Source organism: Nanorana parkeri, unplaced genomic scaffold, assembly GCF_000935625.1.
Source record: "Nanorana parkeri isolate BGI_ZX_2015 unplaced genomic scaffold, ASM93562v1 scaffold795, whole genome shotgun sequence".
Lineage (NCBI taxonomy): Eukaryota > Metazoa > Chordata > Amphibia > Anura > Dicroglossidae > Nanorana > Nanorana parkeri.
Genome location: NW_017307063.1, coordinates 123,674 through 149,095, shown reverse-complemented (window position 1 = coordinate 149,095; position 25,422 = coordinate 123,674). Strand labels below are relative to the sequence as shown.

At 40.3% G+C, this 25,422-nt stretch overlaps 1 protein-coding gene across 1 annotated transcript in view; it reads left to right on the top strand.

The window, feature by feature from the left end:
• The window catches only part of USP45 (ubiquitin specific peptidase 45), a 116,778-nt gene extending 92,963 nt beyond the window's left edge, over window positions 1-23,815 (top strand). The window contains exons 11-20 of the mRNA XM_018564919.1: window positions 4,284-4,375; window positions 6,921-6,977; window positions 8,043-8,153; window positions 8,812-8,817; window positions 9,669-10,284; window positions 13,544-13,641; window positions 16,799-16,885; window positions 20,004-20,138; window positions 20,862-20,882; window positions 23,696-23,815. Coding sequence (XP_018420421.1) covers window positions 4,284-4,375; window positions 6,921-6,977; window positions 8,043-8,153; window positions 8,812-8,817; window positions 9,669-10,284; window positions 13,544-13,641; window positions 16,799-16,885; window positions 20,004-20,138; window positions 20,862-20,882; window positions 23,696-23,815 — 1,343 coding nt within the window. The remainder of the gene's footprint in view (window positions 1-4,283; window positions 4,376-6,920; window positions 6,978-8,042; window positions 8,154-8,811; window positions 8,818-9,668; window positions 10,285-13,543; window positions 13,642-16,798; window positions 16,886-20,003; window positions 20,139-20,861; window positions 20,883-23,695) is intronic.
• Window positions 23,816-25,422: the final 1,607 nt, after the last annotated feature.

Here is a 25,422-nt window from a genome sequence, read left to right as displayed (position 1 = left end):
ACTCGCCAAATGCGAGCAGGCGAGTGGAAATTTTGATCCCTGTATACAGTGTATATATATGTATATATGTACATTGCACAATTGGTGGCTGACTAAATACTTTTTTGCCCCACTGTACACACACTATCATACAAATCTACATATCTGACAGGTGTACTATAGACATGAATCATTAGTCCAGTGCACTAGTTTATTTAATTATTGCTAGAATATTGTATGTTTTTTGTTTTTTCCATGCTTATCTGCACTAGTATGTATGTAGCCACTTCACCTTTCCTTAAATTGGTTGAGGCGACAAACATTTTATCTTTGTCCACATAAATAGGCACACCAGAACATAACAATTGTCGTGTGCAAGATTTCCTTCTTGTGTAGCAGATGACCCCTACCAAATTTAAACTAGAGGGCTATATGAGGTGTACTGATATGCATTTATGCCTTTAAATCAGAACTATTGGGTAGTAAAATGTACTCTTCCCAATAGTTTGAACCGGCATGTGACACTGCAGCTGTGGCTCTATTGATCCAGAACTGAGCGTTCACTAACCGCTGATTGCTCAGCTCACAGCTTCTCTCTGCAGAGAGCAGTGACTGTCAGTCACCGCTCCCCGCAGGGATTCCCCTCTCTCTGTTTCTCCAGCACTCATTGGAGGGACAGACAGGGGAGGGGGTGGGCACAGCTGGCTCTGGCAAGGCAGAGACAGCTGTCAATCAGGCAGCATGTTGGATCCCGACAATATTGTCAGGATCTTTTCCAGCTACAGCACGGCTTTATGCTGTCAGCATATACTGGGCAGTAGCCCACTATGTGCTGACCTTGGGTCACAGGGGGACGTTAGTAAATGTATGCCTGTGACCCAAAAGAGAACTAATGCTAAAAAAAAAGGTTTGGCTTTAGTTCTCTTTTAATGTATGTTTTCCTTTATTTTTAATCTACACAGTGAAAAAAAAAAATAGAATAACATTTTGGGCCAAATGTTTTCAGTTTTCTAATCATTTTGGGATTTTTACAATAATAATTTAAAAATACCAATAGGGTTAGCCTAATACTTTTTTTCCCCCAAAATTGTATGATACTATTAGTGTTTATTATTATTATTATTATTACTATTATTATTACCATTTTTATCCAAAGTATTTTTCAGAGAGATAATGTGGTTTTGTATTGCATTAAGACTTTCCTGCATAATTATACAGTGCCATCTTGTGGTATGCCTTGTTAAAATCTCTAATGTGCCCAGTTCACTGATAAAAATTGAGAATCTCATTTGTTTGCCGGTACCATGAAAGTAGGTAAAATAAATATTGCATATGTATTCAGTATATGTGAAATATATATCTAGAGAATGTCCCATAATCAGTTGGAAATAATGACAGTCTTTAAATCACCCTTTACACCAAAGACAGCATTTTTGTTAGTTTATCAAGAGATCCAGGCTAATGGCATGAACGTATTCTCAACGACCAGTTCATAGTCACCACAGTGTCATTCGTTCTGCTGCAAATCATGGTGTATTGAGTCTTAATTTAAGAGCAAGCAAGGTAACGCAGATTTCAGACTGGTATTAATGGGTAGCTTGATGATTAATGGGTTGGAAATTGCGTATCTCTGTACTTGTTCTTGGCTGGTTACTTGGTAAACAAAGCAACAGCATTAGTGCCAAAAAACTAACATTTTTGGAAGGAGGTCAGCAATGGCAGCTTACATATTTATTTTATGACTGGTATAATTATTAGAATGGTTCTCCTTTGCTCTGGACATATAATATGGGAACACACCAGCTTTCTTAGCAGTGCTGCTTTCTGAAAGCATTGGACTTGATCATAAGTTGGGCCCCCTGCTTTAGATCTCTATGCTATACCACTTTATAGTATACCACTTTATGCTATGAGCGCTTACATACTGGGCGATTAACAGCTTCCAGCGTGTATACAGCCAGAAACGATAACCCTGGACAAATGTTCTCTCTATATGAGCCTGGTCAGTGGCACTGATTGCATGTGACCACTCATGAGTGATTACATGTGTTCAGCACTGGCTATTGATTTGCACCCAGATTAGACTGCATACTATTATTTGTTTTTTCAGTGCCTGTTCACACGACGTCCGTTTTCTGTGCTGACCTGATCCGTACGCTCCTGCACTAAAAATGCATCCCAATGTATCCCTATGTGTTTTATGGGCTACAGTTCTCACGTGCGCAGTCCATTCAGGTTACGACAGAAAAAATACTGCATGTCACATTTTGTCCGGTCAGGAAACGCAAAACGCATCAAAAACGCACTGCACTGCAGCCTGCAGCTAACATACTGACAGCCCCACTCCAGCAAAAAATAAATATTTTTTTTAAACTGGAACGTGGCCAAAACGCGGCAAAAAAGCACTGCATCAGTAGCACCGCGTCTGCAGATCCGGACCTGATATCATGTGAACAGGCCCTAAAGGTTTTATAAACACCTATTATTATTTTCTTTCTGGGTCTGGATGTGATGAAAGCCATTGGTACGTAAGTATTGTGTGCATATTTCATAAGTATGCTGTTGGCGCTGCACCTGCCTCTTTCATATGAGGATCTCCTTGAGCTGCAGTTCAAAGAACACCGTCACTGGCCCAAGTCACTCTTTTTCTGGTAGGCTGGACATGTAGGTTGTTACTTCCCCCCAGATTAGGGGGCCTTGCCAGTGTTTCAGGGGAAAAGAAGCTTGCCACAAAATGTTCTTAGTAAAAAAAATAACAATGACTTCAAAAATGTAGCACATAATGAAACATATACCCCTCAAGGTGACCCTGCCTGTAATAAAAATGAAATATACATTTTCATTTTGTGGCACACCCCAGTGCCTTTAGGACTTGGGTATCCTATCCATGAAAAGCATGCCATACTGAGATGTCTAAGCTCTCCAGAGCTAGAATGCTCTGGGGTTGCCAAAATCTGGAAACGGAAAAATAAATAACAGAGTTTGGGAATATTGTCCTTGACTGGCAGGCTAAAACCGTCAGTCCTATCATATTTGAATGGGCACTCCATGCAAAAAGGAAAGTAAAGGTAAATGTTTCAATTTGCTTAAAATATATAACAATGCCTTTTGCATTAAAATCATAGGCATGATTCCAGTCGGCATAGGTCTTGTCCATCTGGCTTTGCTGTGGACACTGTATACCCTGCTGCTCACATTTCTCATAGCCTCTTGATAACATGGAGTATAGCTCATGCATCAAGAACAAACATTTGTATTGTGGATACACTGACCCATCCCTCATTATGCAACTGATTTTAGGGCAGCAGCAGAGTAAATCACTGTCCTTTCTGATCTTCTAGCACTTTATTCAGATCTGCCAGCCCTGGTAATCTGACAGATAATGGCAGCTGGTTAGATATGGGTCTGCAGGATAATAATGGTGCTCACTCTGCTGTGGACACTGCACAAGTGCAGAAGTTTGTCCCAGGATACCTCTGCTGGTCACCCTGCAGGGAGTGTGACGCCTAGATTGGGTTAGAATCTTCACGAAGACTGCAACACTGGAGCACTTCCCAAATTGAATCCCCAATGTATGCATTAGACATGTGCGATTCGTTTCGTTCCGAATCGAAATTCGGAGGAATTTTTGGAAATTCGGACATTCGGATGTATCCGAATTCCGAATTACAGATATAAGGAATTCAAACGAATCCGAATTTCCGTTTCCAAAATTCGGTAGCGGTAGTTCGTTTCGTATTCGTTTCTTATTCGTTTCTTATTCGTTTAGTTGGAGCAAAGTGAAATTAGAGGAGAAAAAAAAAATTCCCCCTCAAATGTCACTTTGCTGCAAACGAACGAACGGATGAACGAAACGAATAAGAACCTAAAACGAAACGAACTTTCGAACGAACTACCGCTCCCGAATTTTGTCCGAATTGACTTTCACACCCGAATCCCGAAAAATGAAATAACACATCCGAATTTAAAACGAAACTAAACACATTTTTTGGCAGTGCACATGTCTAGTATGCATTAAGTGCACAGCAGGCCCCCTACCCCTTGGGGCCTGTGTGCACTGCAAGCTCAGCACACATTAGGGACACACTAGTGTTTTCTTGGGGAGTTGCAATAGTAAGACTTTGTAGAATAGCGATGAGTTTATGGTTTTACAATGCACTTTGTGACCTTTTTCATTTATGTACAACAGCATTTAGGTAATAGGGTGGACATATACTAACCAATTTCTCACAAACTCTTGCAAAAAAATCTTGCCATGGGTACATGTTTTTATTGTTTGTATTTATTTGTTCTGTGTTCCCTAGCTTATGGAAGAGAAGGTGTAAAGACGAATTTTATTGATAGAGTGTTTGTCGGCGAATTAACCAGCACAGTCATGTGTGAGGAATGTGAACATGTAAGTATATCTTATTAGTGTCTATGTGAAAAGTAACTGTGGCTTAACAGCTGGGTATGTGTGGAATCCCCTATGAAACAATGGAATGTCATCTTAATTTTCTCTACATGTGGGGCTGCTTCAATGCACGAGTGAAAAGCAAGGATAACCAGCATAATGTAGTAACCCACAGCATGCAGATTTGAACTTACTGTTGTTAGAACAGTGAAATATGAATTATGCCTACCACAATACTGCATTATGCTTTGGTTTAGAAGCCTGATAGACTTTGTCAAATGCAATTTCATCCTTTGATTGTGTGTTAGGCTGAATTACAGACCTGCAAATATATTTAACACTGTGCCTGTTTTATGAAACTGGTACAAGGGAAGATGGAGCCGTTACCTATAGCATACATTCAAATGTCTTGATTTGTTTCCCCAATGCAGAATGAATAATGCAACCTGAGTGGTTGCTCTTTGCATTACTTTATTGTAAAGAATATGCTGATTGATGTATGTGAATAATTACATTCTTTTCCTCTGTCTCAAACTATGCTGCATATGGCATTCAAAGTGCTCGCATTGCTTTAAAATATCAGCGATTAGGCTTCCGCCAGAGGTCTATGGTTGCTCTAGTGGCACACCCCATCCCAGAAACATTGAAGTAAAACTGAGTCAAACCTTATTTTTTAGTTTTGGATAGAGTGGAGAGGAATTAGAAGACCTATCAGGTTTTTATTGCTGCCTGTGTCCCCATTAGGAAGAGTCACCCTTTCTATTTGTTTTGATGACTGTTATCACTGAATGTGAAAGAAAAAGAATATCCCATAATTTGGGTTGCCTTTAGAACAGGAATAGGGGGCAAATCTTCCAATGAGGACACCAGTTCTGGTGACCCTGCTGACCACCAGGGATTTCCTTTCACTTCCTGTTGTAGCTATCAGACAGGAAGTGAAGGGAAATCTCCTCAATGTGACACAGATGGCAAAAAAGAAGCTGACAAGAGTTATAACCCTCCCCTACTCTATCCAAAACTTGTTCTACTCTAAGTGTGTGTCAGAGCAGACCGTTCAGTAGGGTAGATTCTAAAAGGCCCTAACAGATACTCCTGGAGCACCATAGTAGTAGAAGAAATGTTTGTTAGGTATTTTACAGTTATTTTAAAATTGTAGTGGAAAGGGGACTGCTAACTGCTAAAAAGAGGGTCTGTAGGAATAGGTGAAAGGAATAGCTTCTTAAGTAACTGTAATACTATTCAAAATGCTTGGGCTGCTGTCACACTATTGTGCTGTGGTCACATTACATGGATTGGTACAGAACTGTGCCATTCATTATGAATGGCACCCTAACACACCTTGCTGACAGACTAACGTGCGGTGCGGTGCAGTGCATGCATCTTTTTTGGTGAGTTAGGCAGCCTATTCTGGGTTGCCTTAAGGTGACACACGTTGACTAATGCACCGCAGTGATGTGAATGGACCCTAGAATTCTGCATTCTCTTGACTAGCAAAGTAACTTTTCTTTTAAACCTTTCAGGGTTCTATGTATCTTTCTTAAAGTGATATTATGGGCAAAGTCCCTCCCCCCCTCCCCACAGTGCTAATGTAAGGACTTACCTTAAATGATGCCTCTTAATCCGATCATCTCCTGATTTTCTGTAGTTTTTAGCTGTCCCTCCAGCGGTGGTGCGGGTCTCCGAACCAGCGCTGACTTCTCTGTCCTCCTCTTCGCTCATGTCCCACGGTGTCTGTGCAAGTGCACGCTGCTCCATAGACTTACCTTGTGTCTCTCCTCGTCTCCCGGCCGAACATCTGAACATGAGCCTGCCCCAAGATCTTTTGCGGCCACCCGAGAAATTTTAAGAATGTTCGGACGGGAGCACGTGGCGGAGACGCAGGTAAGTATTAACCCTTTGAAAAAGATTTTTTTTTATTGTTTTGCATATATCCACTGCTTGCTAGCACTATAACACTAAACTGATGAGCGGTAAAAGCTTTTAAAGTGTCGCCTATGGCCAATTTTGGGTATGGTAGTTTTCTGCGATTTCGCGGGTGCGTGCAATTTTAAAGGTTGACATGTTTGGTGTCTATTTACCCGACGTGACCCGATCTTTTATATTAAAAACCCTAAACACCTAGGTAAACCCAGTGTTTACCTAAACACTGGGTAATAATAAATGTTTCCTAGCATAATGTAAAAAAACCCTTTTTTTTTTCAAAATGTTCTTTAATTTTTCCTAATTATAGTAAAAAATAAAACCCCAGTGGTGAATAAATACCACCAAAATAAAGCTCTATCTGCCCCCAAAAAATGTTATAAAATTCATTTCAGTACAGCGTTGCATGACGGAATAAACTTCAGTCAAAGTACTGCAGCGCTGAATACTGAAAAATGGCCTGGCCAGGAAGGGGGTGTAAACACCTGGTCAGCAAGTGGTTAAACTAAAGTCAGGTATTCATATCTGAACCTGCATTTTTCAGATGTCATCTAGTGATTTATATGCATGACAAAATTATTTTGACAGTTGTTTAACGACACTAAATGTGTTTTGTTCTTTGTTCTAGATTTCCTCTGTGAAGGAAGCTTTTATTGATCTTTCGTTGCCAATTATAGAAGGGAGGGTATGTAGGATAACTTTTCATTTATTGTGCATAACACCGGCAGGGAACTATACATAATATATAACCTACTGCTAGATAATGTTCCCTGACTGACTCAGAATATTGTATTGTTATCTGGAAAACTCAGGGTATTTTTAAGTAGGATAACTGTAAGTTTACCCTAAAATCTTGTCATGGCACAAATAATGGATCTAGGTATACTAATAAATCATTAAATTTACTTTTTAAATGCAACCATGACCTGTAAGTACCAGGATATGACTTGACATTAGCTTTTTGCTATCCCCCTATACCGCATCAATCAGATTGGGAGTAGAGGGACAGGACTGGGAGCCAATCTGGTGCTCTGCATGCAAGTGTGCTGACAATTAGCATACTGTAAATAGGGAGCAAAGGGGTGATCTCGTCATTCTGCTGCTCTTTTACTGTGCAATTAGCAATCAGGGGGTGGAAAGATAACATCATGATATCCCTTCTACAGTTTATAACTGTAACAGAGACGGTGGTGTCATCCATCTGGCTGTGCTGTGTGGCAGGGTTGTATAATTCACAGGACAGGAAGCTCAGAAATCACAAATACTTTGGCAGGTAATCTTGTGTGTATTTTATCTGTGCATTTAGAGGAGAAAAGTCCTCATTTTCTAGGTGTAGAGCTGGCCATACACTAGTAGATTTCCAAACAAACTTTTGCAAGAAAGTTTTTCTTTACCACCCGATAATGCCATCAGACACTTAACGAATGGCGATCGAAATTTTGTTTCATTTTAACATTCGATTTTGGAATGAATGGAGTTTCCTGAACAAAAACCACGTTCACTGTTAGAATTATGTTAGTTTGAGAAAAAAAATCCATGCTTTTCCTTCCCAGCTTTTTTCATCACTACTGTCGAAAAGACCCCATCAACTAATAGAGAGTCAAATTAAAGATCTTTTGTTCAAAAGTTCTTTCGGAAAAAAGCGGTGTAGGCCAACCATGTTCTTTTTTTTGTAAATGATGGCGTAGTAAGTCATATTTGTGCTAACTTTTTCATACTCTGATTTGTTTTATGGTCCAATGTACATTAGGTATCCAAACCTGTATTTTATGGAAAAGGAAGCAAAGTAAGAAGTACCCCGGGAGATGTCAGTACCGTGTGCAATTGTATTAACAGGAAACACTCACCAATCAAAGACAGTGTAAGTTTATGCTTTGACCATATGATAGCATAACATGATTTTTAAAAATACTTTTTAAATGTATGGTTTTCTCTACCAAAATACATGTACATAACCGCAAAATGCTTTGTTACCAAAAACTGTGACAGATATAAGCCACACTCAGAGGCAGAAAGACATAGGATGTGCTCTGGTGTAGCACTACTGGTAGTACATATCAAATGATTTTCAAATGATATCAAATGATTTTCAAGCCATGCTTTTCCTGATTATTGCAAGTGGCACTCTAATAGATTGTAATACTTGCACTTATCAGGCCCTACATAGGCATCTTCTATACACGTTTTCTGATACAGCAGTTGCCCATACAGCTACAGCTGTATGGGCTTCTATACAGCTTCTCTTTTCAGTTTGTTCATTTAGCTTTGAAAATAAAAGATAGGAGCTGATTGGTTGTCATGTCAAGATTCCATCTACTCCAGTTTGAGTACATTTATATAAAAGAATTATATGAATATACACTTTTGGTTGCCATGGGCAACAACTACAAATTCCATCTACTCCACTTTTGGTAAATTAATGTAAAACAACTAAACAAATTTACACTTTTATGTATTATTGTAGTTAATTTATATGTTAAGTATTTGTGTTATGGTATCAATTCTTTAACTTTCATTAGCAATGTGTAAGTTTCAGTTTTGAAATGTTTTTGTGATCACACCAGTACAGCTTCTGATGCATTTAAAAGCTAGGGGTTAGGTAACACAGAATATCTACACTAATGTTTTCCTAATTGTTTGCCTTATAAACATTGGAAGCGCCTTCTGGTGGCTGAAAATAGGTACATATGAGATATTTGTATGCACAAATTCAGATTTACTAGATAAGGTGACATTTATTTTTAGAGCTGAACATAATAAAGAAAGGAAACATATACACTAGATTCAGTTTTATGATTGACAAACTGGGTGATATTCTTTGCAAAACACCATTAGGTTCTAAATATAACTCTCCACTCAGCATAGAGGGTCACTGTTAAGGACAAGAGCCTCTAGTTGATATAAGCTACAGTTAAAATAGGCCAGGGAATTCAAATCTAGTAAGCAAAGACAGGCAATCATTGTAGACCTGTAGACAAACCTAATAAACCTGCCCTCCATGTGATCATACACCAACATACCTATTGATTCTGGCTCAGACAGTATTTCATTTCAATTCATGCATTTTAGTTCACATAGAATTAGAAAACATAATTATTACAAGAGATTGTTCAACATCCTGGAAAATATTTTCATTTAGCCTCAATGTTGGCACTGGTTGCATCACTGCCCAAAAACGATACTGTAAGTAATGCTTGAAACACATTGCTTGTGCCTCCTATTAACTTCTAAAACTGTAAGTTGATCATATTGATTTTATGCAAATATTTTTTTAAAAATGAATATGTAAATATAAAATATATTCAAAATTGACCGAATAGCATTATAGTTTCCCTTTAAATTGTTTAAAATGTGTATTCTTTTCATTTTACTTTAGAACCAGTGGAGAGAAGCACAGCATTTACCCAACGAATCCACATCTAGTGACAACAAAAACCTTGAATTAATGCAAGAAAACAGGGAGAAGTTTGAAGTTGGTACAAATATGATTGTTCCCAAGACTGTTAAGACTGGCAGCCAGTCAGATGGCAGTGAAATAGACAGGGACAGCCAACTGGAAAGCAGCGGAGATGCAGATAGTGAAGCTTCAGAGTGCGAAAATGTATTACCCCAAACAGAGATCAACAGAGAAAGTGATAATCATGCAAATCATAGAACTGATGGAAATCATTCTTCCATTAATGATTTCTTACACTCCTCACTTGATGCTGTCACAGGGCCTCTGTCGAAACTCAGCCTGAATTCTGTGGAGGAAAATTTGGATTCATGTGAAGGGGGGCCTTGTTCACATCCAAAGTGTATGCTGTCCCAGAATCCTCAGACTGCTTTCCAAACACTCTCCCAGGGCTACGTAACCAGCTCCAAAGAATGCTCTGTGCAGTCCTGTCTCTACCAGTTTACATCTGTAGAGCTCTTGATGGGGAACAACAAACTGCTGTGTGAGAAATGCACTGAAAACAGGATGAAGTATCAAAGGAAAACTCATTCTGCTGGTAATGCTTGTTACACATTATTGAGAAAATATGTGTTTCTTTCTTGTTCATTAACCGGCTTGGTGCCACGGATGTAAGTACTGTCTGTGGCAGCATAGCCCTGTAAACTGATTCCTCACTGCTATAAAAGCTAGGAGCCAGATTACATTTCTTCAGCTGACTCTTGCATTTCTATTAAAAATTATTAGGATGGATTTAATGTAAACCACTCAATCAATTTCACGAGTCCCTAAACATTAGACCCCTGCCCTCGCCATGTATCCTGTGGGTCCAGGACGGTGAGTATAGCGGAGGTATATCAGCTTTCCATTCATCGTGAATGAACCTAAGGGGGTTACAAGCATTTTGCCACTTACAATTTTTGATCTGTCAAGCCAGTGAAGAAGCAGCCAATCAAGCATGATCTCTGCTTTTATAAGCTTCATTGGTGTTCATAAGTATCATTAGGGGTCTAACAGACCCCCAATGTCACCCTATAAAGGACCTGTCACCAGCAATATGCTATCACATAGGACATATCAGTCCCATATGTGATAGCAATAGAGTTAGGGGTAAAACAAAAAGGTTAAACAACATTTTAAGAAAAAAGATTTTTGTGTAGACATGAATCAGGTGCATCTGTGTAAAAAAATGATGATTCTGCAACACATGTTTGGTTTGGCCTTGCATGTCAGAGTAAGAGCAATAATTCTAGGGCCATTATTCACTGTTACCTCTAAATTGATGACCAGTAAAGGCTTTTAAAATGTCAACTATAATACCCATTTTATTGGTCAAATGTAAAAGCTAAGGTTGTGTCGAGTGAATAGATCAAAAGATGAGAAGACACTGGCACTCTAGTGGAGTGAAGGTGTCAACCGTTTGTCACCTTAGCGCCCGCCTGTATTTAAGGGACCAAATGGTTAGGAGTGCGATGGGTTCACAGACTTTGAGAGAATATATATCATACATGTCAAACCTCAAAATTGCGCGTCCACTAAATGGCAAAACCTTTGGTACCCAAAATTGTCTATATTGTGTTTGTGTGCACTAAATTATCAGACTAAAAATGTGTATTTTAATGTGTACAAAAAATGCAGAACCCACTCTGGCATCAAAAGGGTTTAGGGACACGGTAGTTATTCAGAGACAATTGGAGGATTTGGACACTGGCAAACAAAAAAGCTGTTGGCCAGCCAAGTATAACTGCTCTTACTCCCACTATGTTTCAGTTTTTTGCTTTACCAGCCATTTTCTTTCTTAAGAACTCGTTTACGACCCTGCTTTATGACCACTGGCTTTATTGGCATGGCTGATGAAGCTGGGGTCTTAAAAGATAGGAGTCTCTCTGATTCGGTAATTCCCTTGCTGGTAAAAGCTAGGAAGTCTACCTCCTGCAAGGTCTACCATTGCACATGGAAGGCTTACTTCGCCTGATGCTAAGGAAGAAGACTTCACCTCTGGAAATACTTCATGGGAAGAATTTTAACCTTTCCAGAATCAGGCCTGGATTAGCATTTGGCCTCAAGTACTAAGGGGTAAATCTCAGCCCAGGAGATCTTATACAAAGACGCAATGTATTGTGCCTGCTTTTGTTAAGCTTTGTGTTACTGTATATTAGAAACTGAAATTTAGATATGGTTTCGGCACTGCATATGTTGTCCGAGCTCTTCACTATAGAATATTTGTTTTATTAACTTGTGCTTCATTTTTAAATGATAAACTAAGATTTGTTCTGTTATTATTTACTGCTTGTTTTATCACTCTTTCCATTTAAGGTGATACAACTCAGAACTTAAAAATACATTCCAGTACCTTAACTATTAACAATACTGTACCGTATTTGTGTATCACTCGGCTGTAGATCCTCAAATCATCTCTGAATTGGTGCTGACACTGTCCTTCCTTCTGGAGGGTGGTTACTTTTGTTCCCAATGGTCCCTGTGTGTGTTGTAAGGTAGCCACCGCTCCAAGCTCGTTCCTGTGATAGACTACAATCTCACGTTTAGTTTGTATTAAGATTGTAGTTCATCACTTGAGCGAGCTTGGAGTGGTGGCTACTTTACAACACACACAGGGACCATGGGGAACAAAAGTAACCACCCTCCAAATGAAGGACAGTGTCAGCATGAATTCCTGGATGATTTGAGGACATACAACTGAGTGATACACAAATAAAATACATTTTTGTTAATAGTTAAGGTACTTGAAAGCATTTTTAAAATGTATCTCCTGAGTGAAGTGTCACTTTAGCCCTCATTCACACTGAGTGTTTTGTAGCACTTTGCCTGGCCCAAAAAAAAGCTCCCAAAAAACCCCCATTGATTTCTATGGCCATGTTCACATCTGAATGTCTTGTCTCTTGAAGCAAAACGCTAGTTGCTAGAAGAAATTGCATGAGCTTCTGTTTGGCAGATTCTGCGCTTCTTGGCCCCATAAACTTCAATGTAAATGCTCAGAAACATGTGCTGCATTTTGCACATATTTACGCACGTTTCACGCATGTTTGGCCATTCACATTAATGTGTCAAGATCTGCTAGCAAAAACACGCTACACAAAAACGCGCTGAAAACGTGCAAATTTCACTTCGCTCAGGTGTAAATGCAGGCTTAGTGGCTGGTACGTGCTGCACTAGACATACATAGCTAACATTTAAACAATACAATTACAGCAGTGCCACCCAAAGGCTGTTTTTAGGTACTACGGTACCAATTACATTTTAGTTACAAAATTTTCTCCTCATCACCTCACAGAGTTCTTAGTTGTAGCCAAGGGCCATAGAGAACAAATCATTATGTTGCACCAATTTATCTCAGTACATATATATTTGTTGGTACTTATACCTTGTTGACCTTTCCTTATGAATTTTTATTTGTAAGTTGTTTATGGCTTCAAGATTCTCATATACAGTGACCCAAAACAACTGTGCAGAGCAAGAGTTCTGGCTCCCCTTACCAGATCTAGGTTAGTGATTCAGAATATTGATGTTAGAGACAGCCAGGCAGGTAACATTTTGTTGTTTATCAGCAATAAAACCTCAATATTTGTCTGATTCCATAAGACGTGACTATGCTGGGTACATTTTTTTCATTGAATAAGTACTGTATATTAGCTATTTTCTTACAGATTGTGCATCTATATTTTGGATACTATAGCTTGTTATTTTAGTAAAACGTAAAATTCACTGTGCATTTGTAAGCTCGTATAGGCCATGTACTTTCGTTGCATTGACTTTTTTTTAACTGCCCTTGAAATAATTATAAACTTTTTTACTCCTAGAGGAGAAACAAGATACTGTGTATACAAATGCTAGAAAACAGCTTTTGATTTCTGCATTACCAGCCATTCTCATTCTGCACCTAAAAAGATTCTGCCAGGTAAGTTATATTGCCTTAGTGTAAGTATAAACGTGTTATCCTAACCAGGGGCGGATCCAGGCTCTAGTCTCGGGAGGGGCACTGCCAGAAAATAAGCCCCCCCCCCCCCCTGGATCTGCCACTGATTCTAACATCTGTTGTGTAAAGCCCCAATTAGGGAAAGTTCAAACCCCTATCAGGTTTTGTTTTTTTCTGTCTTGTGGAGATTCCACTTCACTTCAGTTGTCACCAAACTATTTCTGCCTAGTGGATGGTTTACCCTCCCTTCTTGTTTTAGAGAAAACTCATTTTGGATTTCTTGTAGTGTTCTGTCTCAGTAGAAATGGTCATCAGGACAAACAGAGGGGTCCGAATCAGGTAGTTCCTAATAGCACCACTTTTACAAAGTGGCCATATGACTGCACTAAATAAAAGGAAAATATTCTCCAGTTAATAATTAACAAAACTGGAGGCAATTAAGACTAAGTCTAAACTTGCATACAGAGGTAGGCAAAGTGCCAGTGAGGCTGGATGGAGCCTGTTCGGGATGTCGAAGGACTAGTTCCCCATTAGGTCCGCCCTGTCTGCCAACAGGCAGTGGGTGAATTCCATGGCTAATAGCAGTCTTTCTACTCCAGCCTCAGTGCGCCTCCACACTGCAAATGGCCAGTGCAGTGTCGTGCATATGCACTACAGCATTCTGTTGTATAAATTCCAGGGATGGTTCTTGTTCCTTCATTTCATCCACGGCAATATGTAAAAGTTGAATATTTCCAGTTGCAAACAGTGGATTCAAGAACCCATCAATGCATGAAGAAACAAGAAATGTAAGATGTTATTGATTTGAACTTCCGGTAATATTTTGATCGATAACCAGACTATTTCTGTTTTTTCAATGATGTAAAAAATACTTCCAAAAACATTAAGTACTTTGCAAGAAAAACATTTTCCTAAAGTCAAGGATAATTTTATTGTGCTTGTGACAATAATTTATATAGGTAGGAGTATTTATTCAGCTAGCCGCCATCTAAGAATGGTGCTGATGTAACTATTTAAAAGAATATGTGGTTAAAGCGAGTTGATTATCTCCAATAGGATTAGGTACCATAGCCTTCATAGGGAAATTAGCTCCATTCAATATAATCGATCTGATGACATTTTTTACATATATATATAAAGGGTTTCCCCAAATAAAAATAATACAATAGAGACATAACAAGAGGGGCGTTCCACAAAATATCTAATGATCCTTATAACATTAGAATCAACTTGATGGAAAAGACATGTGGAAGAGCCCATCCCACCTTGGAAAGCCCAGACGGGAACTACTCGTATCAAATGTATGCGACCCATAGGTCCACACACTATCATGGTAATAATCCAATATGAAATATGAAAAACATACTGGGCATAGATACTGGGCATACTGTGTACACTCCGGATCTTGATGGATCAAATTTACATTGAAATATGTAGTTAAGGATAGGTGTGCATGTGTACATATCCATGTCCCTCCTTGTTAGGTACACCAAATGGGTACATAGGCAGAGATAATCTCCCTGGGTTGGTATATAATCAAAATGATAAAGTGCCCATTGTAAAAATTCAGGCCATTATTCGACCATCAAAACCCGGAGTTACCAGAGATTTGTCGCAAATTTTCAAATAGCTTTCCAATGTTTAAATATACCTTTTCACAATGCCTTAACCTAATGGGATAAAAAAGTTAGGATAAAGAAACGCTATGTTTGGATGTCACTAGGTTTCAAGATAGCAGCTGAAGTTAATCATGTCATTGAGTCCAGGGGGTTCGTGAGAGGCTGTTTGATGAATCCATCTACATTCCCTCTGTAAAAGAGATTTGTCCCAATCCCCTCCACGTCTAGGCTGGTGCACCCTGTCCAGTGCGAAGAAACGAAAACCGTTGATATGTCCGTTATGTATGTTGACAAAGTGTCTAACTATCGGGGACCGCAGGTCCCTGGCCGCTATATCGGCCAGGTGATCTGAGATTCTATTTTTAAACATTCGTCTCGTTTTGCCCACATAAAACATATCACATGCGCACAGCATTAGATAGATGACACCCTTTGTTTCACAGTTTACAAAGTGGTGGGCTTTAAAGCACTTCCCCAGGGGGGTAGTGACTTCTGTTCCAATATGGACATAGCGACAGAATTTGCACCTCTGACACTGGAAGGTGCCAGGATATTTACAGCAGGGGCCATTCCTAGTGAAAAAGTCACTGTTCGTCAGTTTGTCTTTAAGGGAGGGACATCGTCGGTAAGTGATGGTAGGTCTAGTGCTTACGAACTTCGAAATTCTGGAGTCCCTAGTTAGACAGTGCCAATGTTTTTGAAAAATCCTTGATATTTCTTTGTGCTGGTTATTAAAAGTCAAAATTGGTCTTACAAGGGAATCCTCTTTATCAACTTTTTGTAATTTAGTTTTATTCTTATTAGCGGGTATTTTGGGTCCACCCTTTACTCGTTGATATGCCTTTTTAAGTATCTTATTTGGGTAGCCCCTGGCTCGTAGCCTAATCCTTAAATTTTGAGCCTAATTTACCCAAAACTAAATCTGATGTAACACTTCTTTTTTTTAAAGTGATTTATTAGAGATTTTGTATCTAATATATTGTCAGTCTAGACCACAACGCTGAACAAAAAGGACAGTTTTATTGTGCTAGATCGAGGCTTTTTAAAAAAAAAAAGTTTACATGCATTTCCTTGTGCGTTTTTGAGGATAGCTGCATATCCATCTGTACTTTTTATAAGCAGCATTTTTACAATCACTAGTCACAAAGGAACTTACCGGAAGCGCAAACTGTTAAGTATGATTGTCTGTTGTTAAAATAATGGTGCCTCTAGCTTAAAATGAAACAAACCAACATAATTACCTTCTAGCAGAAGATATGTTTTAAGATGGTGATAATGGCTTTAATACAAAGGTGTAGTTTTAAACTATCATATTTCATCTATTTACGTTGCATTATATAATTATCCCAAAATATAGAGTTTTGAATCGATAAGCAAAAACCCTAATTTCCTCCCTGTCCAGGATCCTGTATGTAAAGTTCCTATAGCTGTTTTTTTGTCCAGGTTTAAGTGTAAAAAGATAACATTTTCCCTTACGATGGCCTTGACACGAAAATCATTCACGTTTATTTTTATTTCAGAATGGGCTGACGCTGCGCAAAATCAATAGGCACGTGAACTTTTCTTTCATTTTAGACCTGGCCCCTTTTTGTGCTGCAAATTGCAAGGTATAGTAAAATAGAGAAGTGATTCAGGCAAGGCTCACATTCAATGTGTGTTTATAGCTCTAAGTTAAGGCATTTCATTCATATCATTAAAACACAGAGCTTGGTTAAAGGAGAACTATGAGGTGAGTGAAAATCACTCACCTCATAGTTCTAGCCGACCTGTGACAATGAAACTGTCACAAGTCGGCTCAATAGATCGGGAAGTGAGTGAACACATACCGTCGCTCACTCACTTCTCGATCCTGTCCCTGCAGAGAGCCGTGACTATCAATCACGGCTCACTGCAGGGATTCCCCCACTCTCCCCTGTCCGATCCTACAGCGCTGACTGGCGGAACGGACGGGGGAGGGGGCGGGTACAGCTGGCTCTGCCTCTAGATAGGCTGAGCCAGCTGTCACTCACGCAGCTGGGTGGATCCAGACAGTAATATCGGGATCCGTCCCGGCTGCGGCGTCTCAGTATACCGCGAGCTGTAGCTCGCGGTATACTGAGTTTTGGGTGAGCCCTGACCCCATAGTTCTCCTTTGAACAGGAAAATCTGATATCTGATATGTCATTCTATTACAACAATGCATAGTCTACAAAAAGACATAGATAAAGCACCTGATCTGGCTGTGTTTAATTGGATCTGGTGAATGACGTGAAGCATTTCAGCCGACTGCGCTCAGACCAAGAAATGAACAGTAATACTGTGTATCCTTTTCTGAACACTACTGTTCCCATAAAAAAACCTTCCTCCCTGATCAGCATCATCCTTACTGCACTGAAATAAATTTGGATGCACCGATACTGGTTTTTCGGAATCGAATACGGGTACTGATATTTTTCGATACTCGCCGATACCGGATACCAATACTGGAAGTCCCATTAAGGAAGCCAGGCGGCGTGTAATGACTCGTCACCTTGCTTCCTGAATAGCCGGGAAGCCGGGTGGCATGTAAAGACTCGCCACCCGGCTTCCCGATTAGCACCAGGTGATGAGGGAGCATGGAGCCGGTTTTCTGGCCAATCAGAAAGCCGGGCAAAGAGTCATTACGCAGCGCCCAGCTTCCTGTTTGGCCGGAAAGCCGACTCCATGCTCCATCGTCATCAAGTGATGAGGGTGCATGAAGCCGGCTTTCTGGCCAATCAGAAAGCCGGGGGGCGTGTAATGACATGCTGCTCAGCTTCCTGATTGGCCATGGAGCTGGCTTCCCGGCCAATCAGGAAGCCGGGCAGCATGTAATAACTTGCTGCCCAGCTTCCTGATACCAGAAGCTCAAGTATCGGGCTAGGCAATGGAGCATTTGGGGGAGTACGTGTACTCGCCCAAATATTCGGCATTGGCACCGATACTAGTATCGGTGCATCCCTAATGTTTAATAAGCACACGTTGCACATAGCTTGCACGAAGGGTAGTGAGGTTGTGTAGAACTAGCTTTTATGAAGGGTAGTGAGTTTGTGTAGGACTAGCTGGTATGAAGTGTAGTGAGATCGTGTAGGACTACCTTGCATGGAGGGTAGTGAGGTTGTGTAGGACAAGCTTGCATGAAGGGTAGTGAGGTTGTGTAGGTCTAGCTTGCATGGAGGGTAGTGAGGTTGTGTAGGACTAGCTTGTATGAAGGGTAGTGAGGTTGTGTAGGACTAGCTTGTATGAAGGGTAGTGAGGTTGTGTAGGACTAGCTTGTATGAAGGGTAGTGAGATTGTGTAGGACTAGCTTGTATGAAGGGTAGTGAGGTTGTGTAAGACTAGCTTGTATGAAGGGTAGTGAGGTTGTGTAGGACTAGCTTGTATGAAGGGTAGTGAGGTTGTGTAAGACTAGCTTGTATGAAGGGTAGTGAGGTTGTGTAGGACTAGCTTGCATGAAGGGTAGTGAGGTTGTGTAGGACTAGCTTGTATGAAGGGTAGTGAGGTTGTGTAGGACTAGCTTGTATGAAGGGTAGTGAGGTTGTGTAGGACTAGCTTGTATGAAGGGTAGTGAGGTTGTGTAGGAGTAGCTTGCATTAAGGGTAGTGAGGTTGTATTGGTCTAGCTTGTATGAAGGGTAGTGAGGTTGTGTAAGAGTAGCTTGCATGAAGGGTAGTGAGGTTGTGTAGGAGTAGCTTGCATTAAGGGTAGTGAGGTTGTATAGGTCTAGCTTGTATGAAGGGTAGTGAGGTTGTGTAGGACTAGCTTGCACAAAGGGTAGTGAGTTTGTGTAGGACTAGCTTGTATGAAGGGTAGTGAGGTTGTGTACCACTAGCTTGTATGAAGGGTAGTGAGGTTGTGTAGGACTAGCTTGCACAAAGGGTAGTGAGTTTGTGTAGGACTAGCTTGTATGAAGGGTAGTGAGGTTGTGTAGGTCTAGCTTGCATGAAGGGTAGTAAGGTTGTGTAGGTCTAGCTTGCATGAAGAGTAGTAAGGTTGTGTAGGACTAGCTTGTATGGAGAGTAGTGAGGTTGTGTAGGACTAGCTTGTATGGAGAGTAGTGAGGTTGTGTAGGACTAGCTTGCATGGAGGGTAGTGAGATTGTGTAGGACTACCATCTATTGTGTATGGTTGGCATTAGTAGTTCAATATTTTGTCATCCCGATTGCAATATTGCACAACCAAGGGTTTCTAAGGTATTAATTGAAGGCTAAAGGTATGGGGAAAAAATACACAATTAGGCATTTGTTATCTAGTGTGCACTAAAGATACCCATATAACAGGGGTAGGCAAACTTTGGCCCCCCAGCTATGGTGAAACTGCAAATCCCATCATGCAAATACAAATCCCATAATGCATCTGCCTTTGGAAGTCATGCTTGGCTGTCAGAATCTGGCAATGCCTGATGAGATGTGTAGTTTAACCACAGCTGGAGGGCCAATGTTTGGCTACCCCTGCCCTATAATAAGCCAGATTGTGCCTGGCTGGTGGTCTAGTATTGTATAGAGAGGAAGCAGCTGCCCTGTATTAGCACCAATCTCCTTTTTTAACATTGACTGTTAGAATTAGCCATGTTATAAGTCACCACAGTATTTATTTTGTTAGTTTTTTTTGTTATGTTTTAAAAGAAATGCAGTTGTTTTGTGCAGCAGATTAAGCAGTTAGGTGTAATAATTCATGTAAAATATACTCTTATATTGATGAATTTCATTTCTGTTTAAACATGTGAAGAATGTGGTAGAAGAGAAGAGTGTCCTGTACAGTCTTTATGGAATAGTGGAGCACAGTGGATCAATGAAAGGAGGACACTACGTAGCATACATCAAGATCCGAATGCCTTCTAAAGGACCAGGTGAAAATATCTCTGTTATTATTAAGCTTTTACCTGTTCAGTATTATCTGTGTAAGCGTACTGCCTAATCTACGAGAATGCTACGTATTTGTTGTGTTTATAGCTTTCCTTCCTGCATTCACAATTTCTGCTTTGGTTCTGAATACATTCTATGGTTCTCCAAACTGTAATTGACTTTTGAAAAAAATAACTTGCACAGACTAAAAATGCAAAATAAATTAAATACAGTGGTACGGTTCGCGAACAGGAAGTTCAGCAAAATTTTGCTTCTGTTCGTAAACTCCGCTTCGAGTGACAAACATCCGCAGCCATTTTCCCTGCTCTGACACATGGTCATGGCTTCCTCTAGTCGAGATCACGGTCTGATCACAGTTTGATTCGTTTCACGACCAAATCGCTTCGCAACCAGAATCGCGGAACGAATTAAGTTTGTGAACCGAGGTACCTCTGTATATACTAATAGTAATTAGCTGACCTCTCTGGCAAGAGCTGAATACCCTACAACAGCTCATCTCTAACTGAAGGTCGGATTGGCCTTGTAGAACATCCCTCCCTGAGATCTCCTTGATCATAAAGATGTGCTTGGAAGGCAGGGGGTGTGAAGCTCTTCTTAAAGCGGACCTTTACACTCAAAAATCTAATTCTACCAATGCATCCCTCTATGTATGGTGATTAATAATAACATAGACATGTCAGGTGTAAAATGCTGTGATTTTGAAATTCTTACACTTGCAGAGCATTCACTTCCTGCTCTGAAAGTGCAAATGACTTCAGTTTGCCAAAGCAATGCACACTGGGATTGCCTTGTCATCAGCAGAGCATTGCTGGGAAATCTCATCTGTAATCTCACGAGATCTCAGGTAAAGGCATTTTCCTCCCCTGAGATGACGTGCATGGTCACATGTCTAGTCACATGTGCCAGAAATGCAGGAAGAGCTAGTAATCTGGCCTTAGTAAACATGGCCACTGTCAGAAGACTGGGGAAGAAAAGAGAAATAAGATATGCAAATAATACAAAGGCGGCAATTATGTAGAAGTGTGTGTTTGTAGATTGTCATTACTAAACATTTCTAAAGGTGTGTTTGTTGTTATTTTAAAGATATGGGTAAAGGTCCACTTTAAGACGGATAAAACAATTTACGCCATGTATCAAGTTTTCCAAAGCAAATACACCAGACATAGATGCTTTGCAATATGTAGTATCGGCTGTTTTAGCCACAAACTGTCCCTTCTGCCACTACTCACTGCCTTTCACCCAAATTGCTTGAAATCTTTAATGCAGCTTTTCAAGCTAGTGAGCTGCTTCTCTTTATGAAAAGAGCACTCATAGTCTAGACCTTAAAACATAAGGATCTTCTTTATTGTGAATACACCCGTATCTCTCATTGATATGGATGCCAAGATTTTGGCCAAAATGTTCACTGATTGATTGAATAATGTTATAAAAGGGTAATACTAAGAAATAAAAATACACTATGCATTAGAGCTGCAACAATTAATCGACTAAGTCGATTATAATCGATTATGAAAAACGTTGTCAACATTTTCCATCGTCGATTAGTTGAATTTAGATTAGTTGGCCTGCTTGTGGCTTGCCGCACACTACTTCTCCCCGCCTTGCCGCCCGACACGTCTCCTCCCTGCCTCACGGACTTGCTGCATGCCGCTTCTCCTCCCCGCCTCACAGACTCGTCGCTGCCCGCCCATCCACGATCGGCACAATTAAGAAGGAAGAACAGGCATGGGGGGAAGGCAGATGCCAGACAGGCCCACAATCTCAGGGAGACTGCTCAGGTAAGCATGTACTCCCCCAACATGGTGCTGTATTAATGTATTGCCTGGATTTGTAGTCCTCTATAGCTGATGGTACATTGTGCTGTATAATATACAGCACAATGTATCATCAGCTATAGAGGACTACAAATCCCCACAATACATTATACACTGTATGTATAATGTACTATTGCTGGCATTTGTTGTATTCCTATATAGCTGGTGGTATTCTGCATTGCGCCATATAATCATTATACAGCGCAATGCAGAATACCACCAGCTTTAGAGGACTACAAATCCCAGCAATAATAAATTATACAGCGCAATGGAGAATAACACCAGCTATAGAGGAATACATCAGACCCCAGCAATAATACATTATATACAGCGCGATGCAGAATAACACCAGCTACAGAGGACTACAAATCTCAGCAATAGTACATTATAGTATAATGTGCTATTGCTGGGATTTATTGTATTCCTCTATAGCTGGTGGTATTCTGCATTGCGTCGTATAATGATTATACAGCGCACTGCAAGATTTTAGCTATAGAGGACTACAACTCCCAGCAATAATAAATTATACAGCGAATGTAGAATAACGCCAGCTTCAGAGGACTACAAATCCCAGCAATTGTACATTATAGTATAATGTACTATTGTTGGGATTTGTTGTATTCCTCTATAGCTGCTGGTATTCTGCATTGCGCCGCTGTATAATGTATTATATTGCACACCACACTTTTTTTTTACTTCCACCGCTCCAAGCTTGCTCCCGTGATGGACTACAATCTCAATACAAACTAGTAGTCCATGACTGGAGCCATTTTTTTTATTCGATTAACTGATTAATCGGACGTAATAATCGGCTAACTAATTGATTTTGAAAATAATCGTTAGCTGCAGCCCTACTATGCATAGAGATGGAGCTGTCAGCACAGTGCATATCAGTTGATGATTATCTGCTTTCAAGTAACACAAAGTTCTCAATGAAGGCACTCTGATTAACAAAGTGCAGATGTAGTGACAGCACCATCTACAACAGTGGTTCTCAACCTTTCTAGGGCCGGGACCCCTTGGTAACATTTGCCAAGTTGTGGTGACCCCCAACGGTAAAATTTAGGGATGACGCGGCTGCCGACATCTGGCGGTGTGGTGGGAGAACTGACACTGCTGCACTAGGGGCTGAGGAGGACTCTCACCTAGCACAGCAGAAATCACACAGCGACCCACACAGGTTGAGAACCGCTGTTGTAACAGCTAAAATGGCAAACCATATAACACAAGCTGAGGGTGTCAGCTTTTATTAATAATAATAATGTAATAATCACTAGATGGGGACCTGATGGAGAACTACAGGTCCCCCTCTGCTGATTGACAGCAGGAGTGGGCGGGTGCAATAGCTAGTTTGCTATTGCAAAGTGAAATAGCCAATAGGAATGTAGCTATGCATTCCAATGCTGATTTATTTATTTTTTTCTGACTGCCGGCGGCCGGGGCTCCGATGTCAGAAATAAAAAACGATCGCAGCGAAAGGTTTACTCTGCTCGATCGAGCAGATTAAACCTTTCCGGGAGAAAGTGTTTCTCTCTCGGGCGGCCGGGAGCCGCTATCTAATAGCAGGAGACTCCCGGCGACCCCTGGCAAATTGTAATTCGACCCCCGAAGGGGTCCCGACCCACAGGTTGAGAACCGCTGATCTACAAGAACCATTGCTATATACTGTATGTACTGGTAACAATTGTTAGGCCAATGATGTTTTAATGCTTACTTCTTTGTTTGCTTTACAGTACTGCAGGATGGAGTATCATCTTGTTCCAGCCAGTGGGTGTATATTAGTGATACAAACGTACACATGGTGGCTGAATCCAGGGTGCTAGCTGCTCAAGCGTATCTTTTATTTTACGAGAGACTGTAGTTGAAGTTCATTTTTCACTCATGGATTTTTGCCAGGATGTGGTAAAAGAGAAATCTTGGGAAATGTGACATGGAGTTTTTCTTTCTTCTTCAAGATCTATATCAACGTATTATGCCATTTTAGACCAAATTGAAATATCATTGATCAATGAATCCCATAGTAATAAAAAATAATCTGAAAGAATGTGGCTGGAAATACTGCTAGAGCTACCGTGTTTCTGCTTTCAGGTTCTAACCACTCAAACAGCAGCTCACTCCTGCTCGTATCACCCTCCTCTTGGCCAGCTTACTCCCACTCATATCATTCTATTTCTGGCCAGCTTACTCCTGTTCATATGATCCCATCCCCAGCCAGCTCACTCCCACTCATGTTAACCCTCCCAGCCACGATTCTCTGCTTAATGCGCCCCCTGCTTGGCCAATGCACCCTTGCTCATGCCGCCACCATTTTTGGTATCGGGGCATTTTCACGAGTACCTGATACTGGTATCTGTGCATCCCTAATAATAACATATCATACATTCAAAAGCGGCCAGTAATTTGGTTTATTTTACAGGTTCTGAATTTTTAAGTATTAAAACGAGACATGATCCCAAACTATGAAATGAGTAAATATATCGACATGGTTCATATTGTAGAAAAATATCAAGTGATCTGATAACTGGTGGAATAATATTCAAGCAGCAGCAGGTGGAAGAAGCACAGGTCCAGAGAATGGATGAAGTAAATGCAGGAGGATGCATGAGCTGCAGGTCTTTAAATACAGCTTCCTATCCAGCAAGGAGAACAGTGAGCAGCATGAGAACTCACTATAAATCACCTAAGATTACAGCTGCATTGTCTTTGATGATCTCACACTGCAGATATACTGTATAGTGATAATGCTTTATGCATATGAAATACAGTGTTTTCTTTTAGGCAGAGTTCAAGGCAAAATATACATTTTCAGGGTTCTGCTTAGGCATAATTTACATTTCTAGATGTTTTCTAGAAAGCAAATCCTAACTTTTTCAGGTTAAATCAACTTTATACTGTACTGCACAGGCTGTTTTATGCTATTACTTTTGTTTACGTGTCCAGTCCAAATCGGAGTTCAATATGCTTTTGAAACACCATTCGCTAATGTATCCTGCAATGTACTTCTGTATATATTTTGTATGTTTCACTAAGCTTTTTGTACCTTATACATGTCAACAATATATTGATGAATTACATGTATGGTATCCTTATAGGTAGTGTTTTATTAGCTAGAATTAATTCAAACAGCCAGTGTCTTAATTGAGTTGTGATATTTGGTTACTTGTAATGGTGCCGTTTACTTTTGAGATGTACAGGTCCCTTTTATTCATTTGGAACCACATGTTTTTAAATAAAAAGGAATTCTATTTTAATTTTTTATATAGTGGTGCCAAAGTACCCAACAGAGGCAATGATTTTAACAACACCCCCTTACCCCGCACAGCACTTTCCCACAACCAGCACCACTCACAATCCCCATCTCACCACAGCACCTATTACAAACCGTTACCCTGCACTCACTACAACAACGGTCTACCAAAATGATCTACCCCACAGCCTCCCCCCATCACCACAGCACCTGTTCCAACC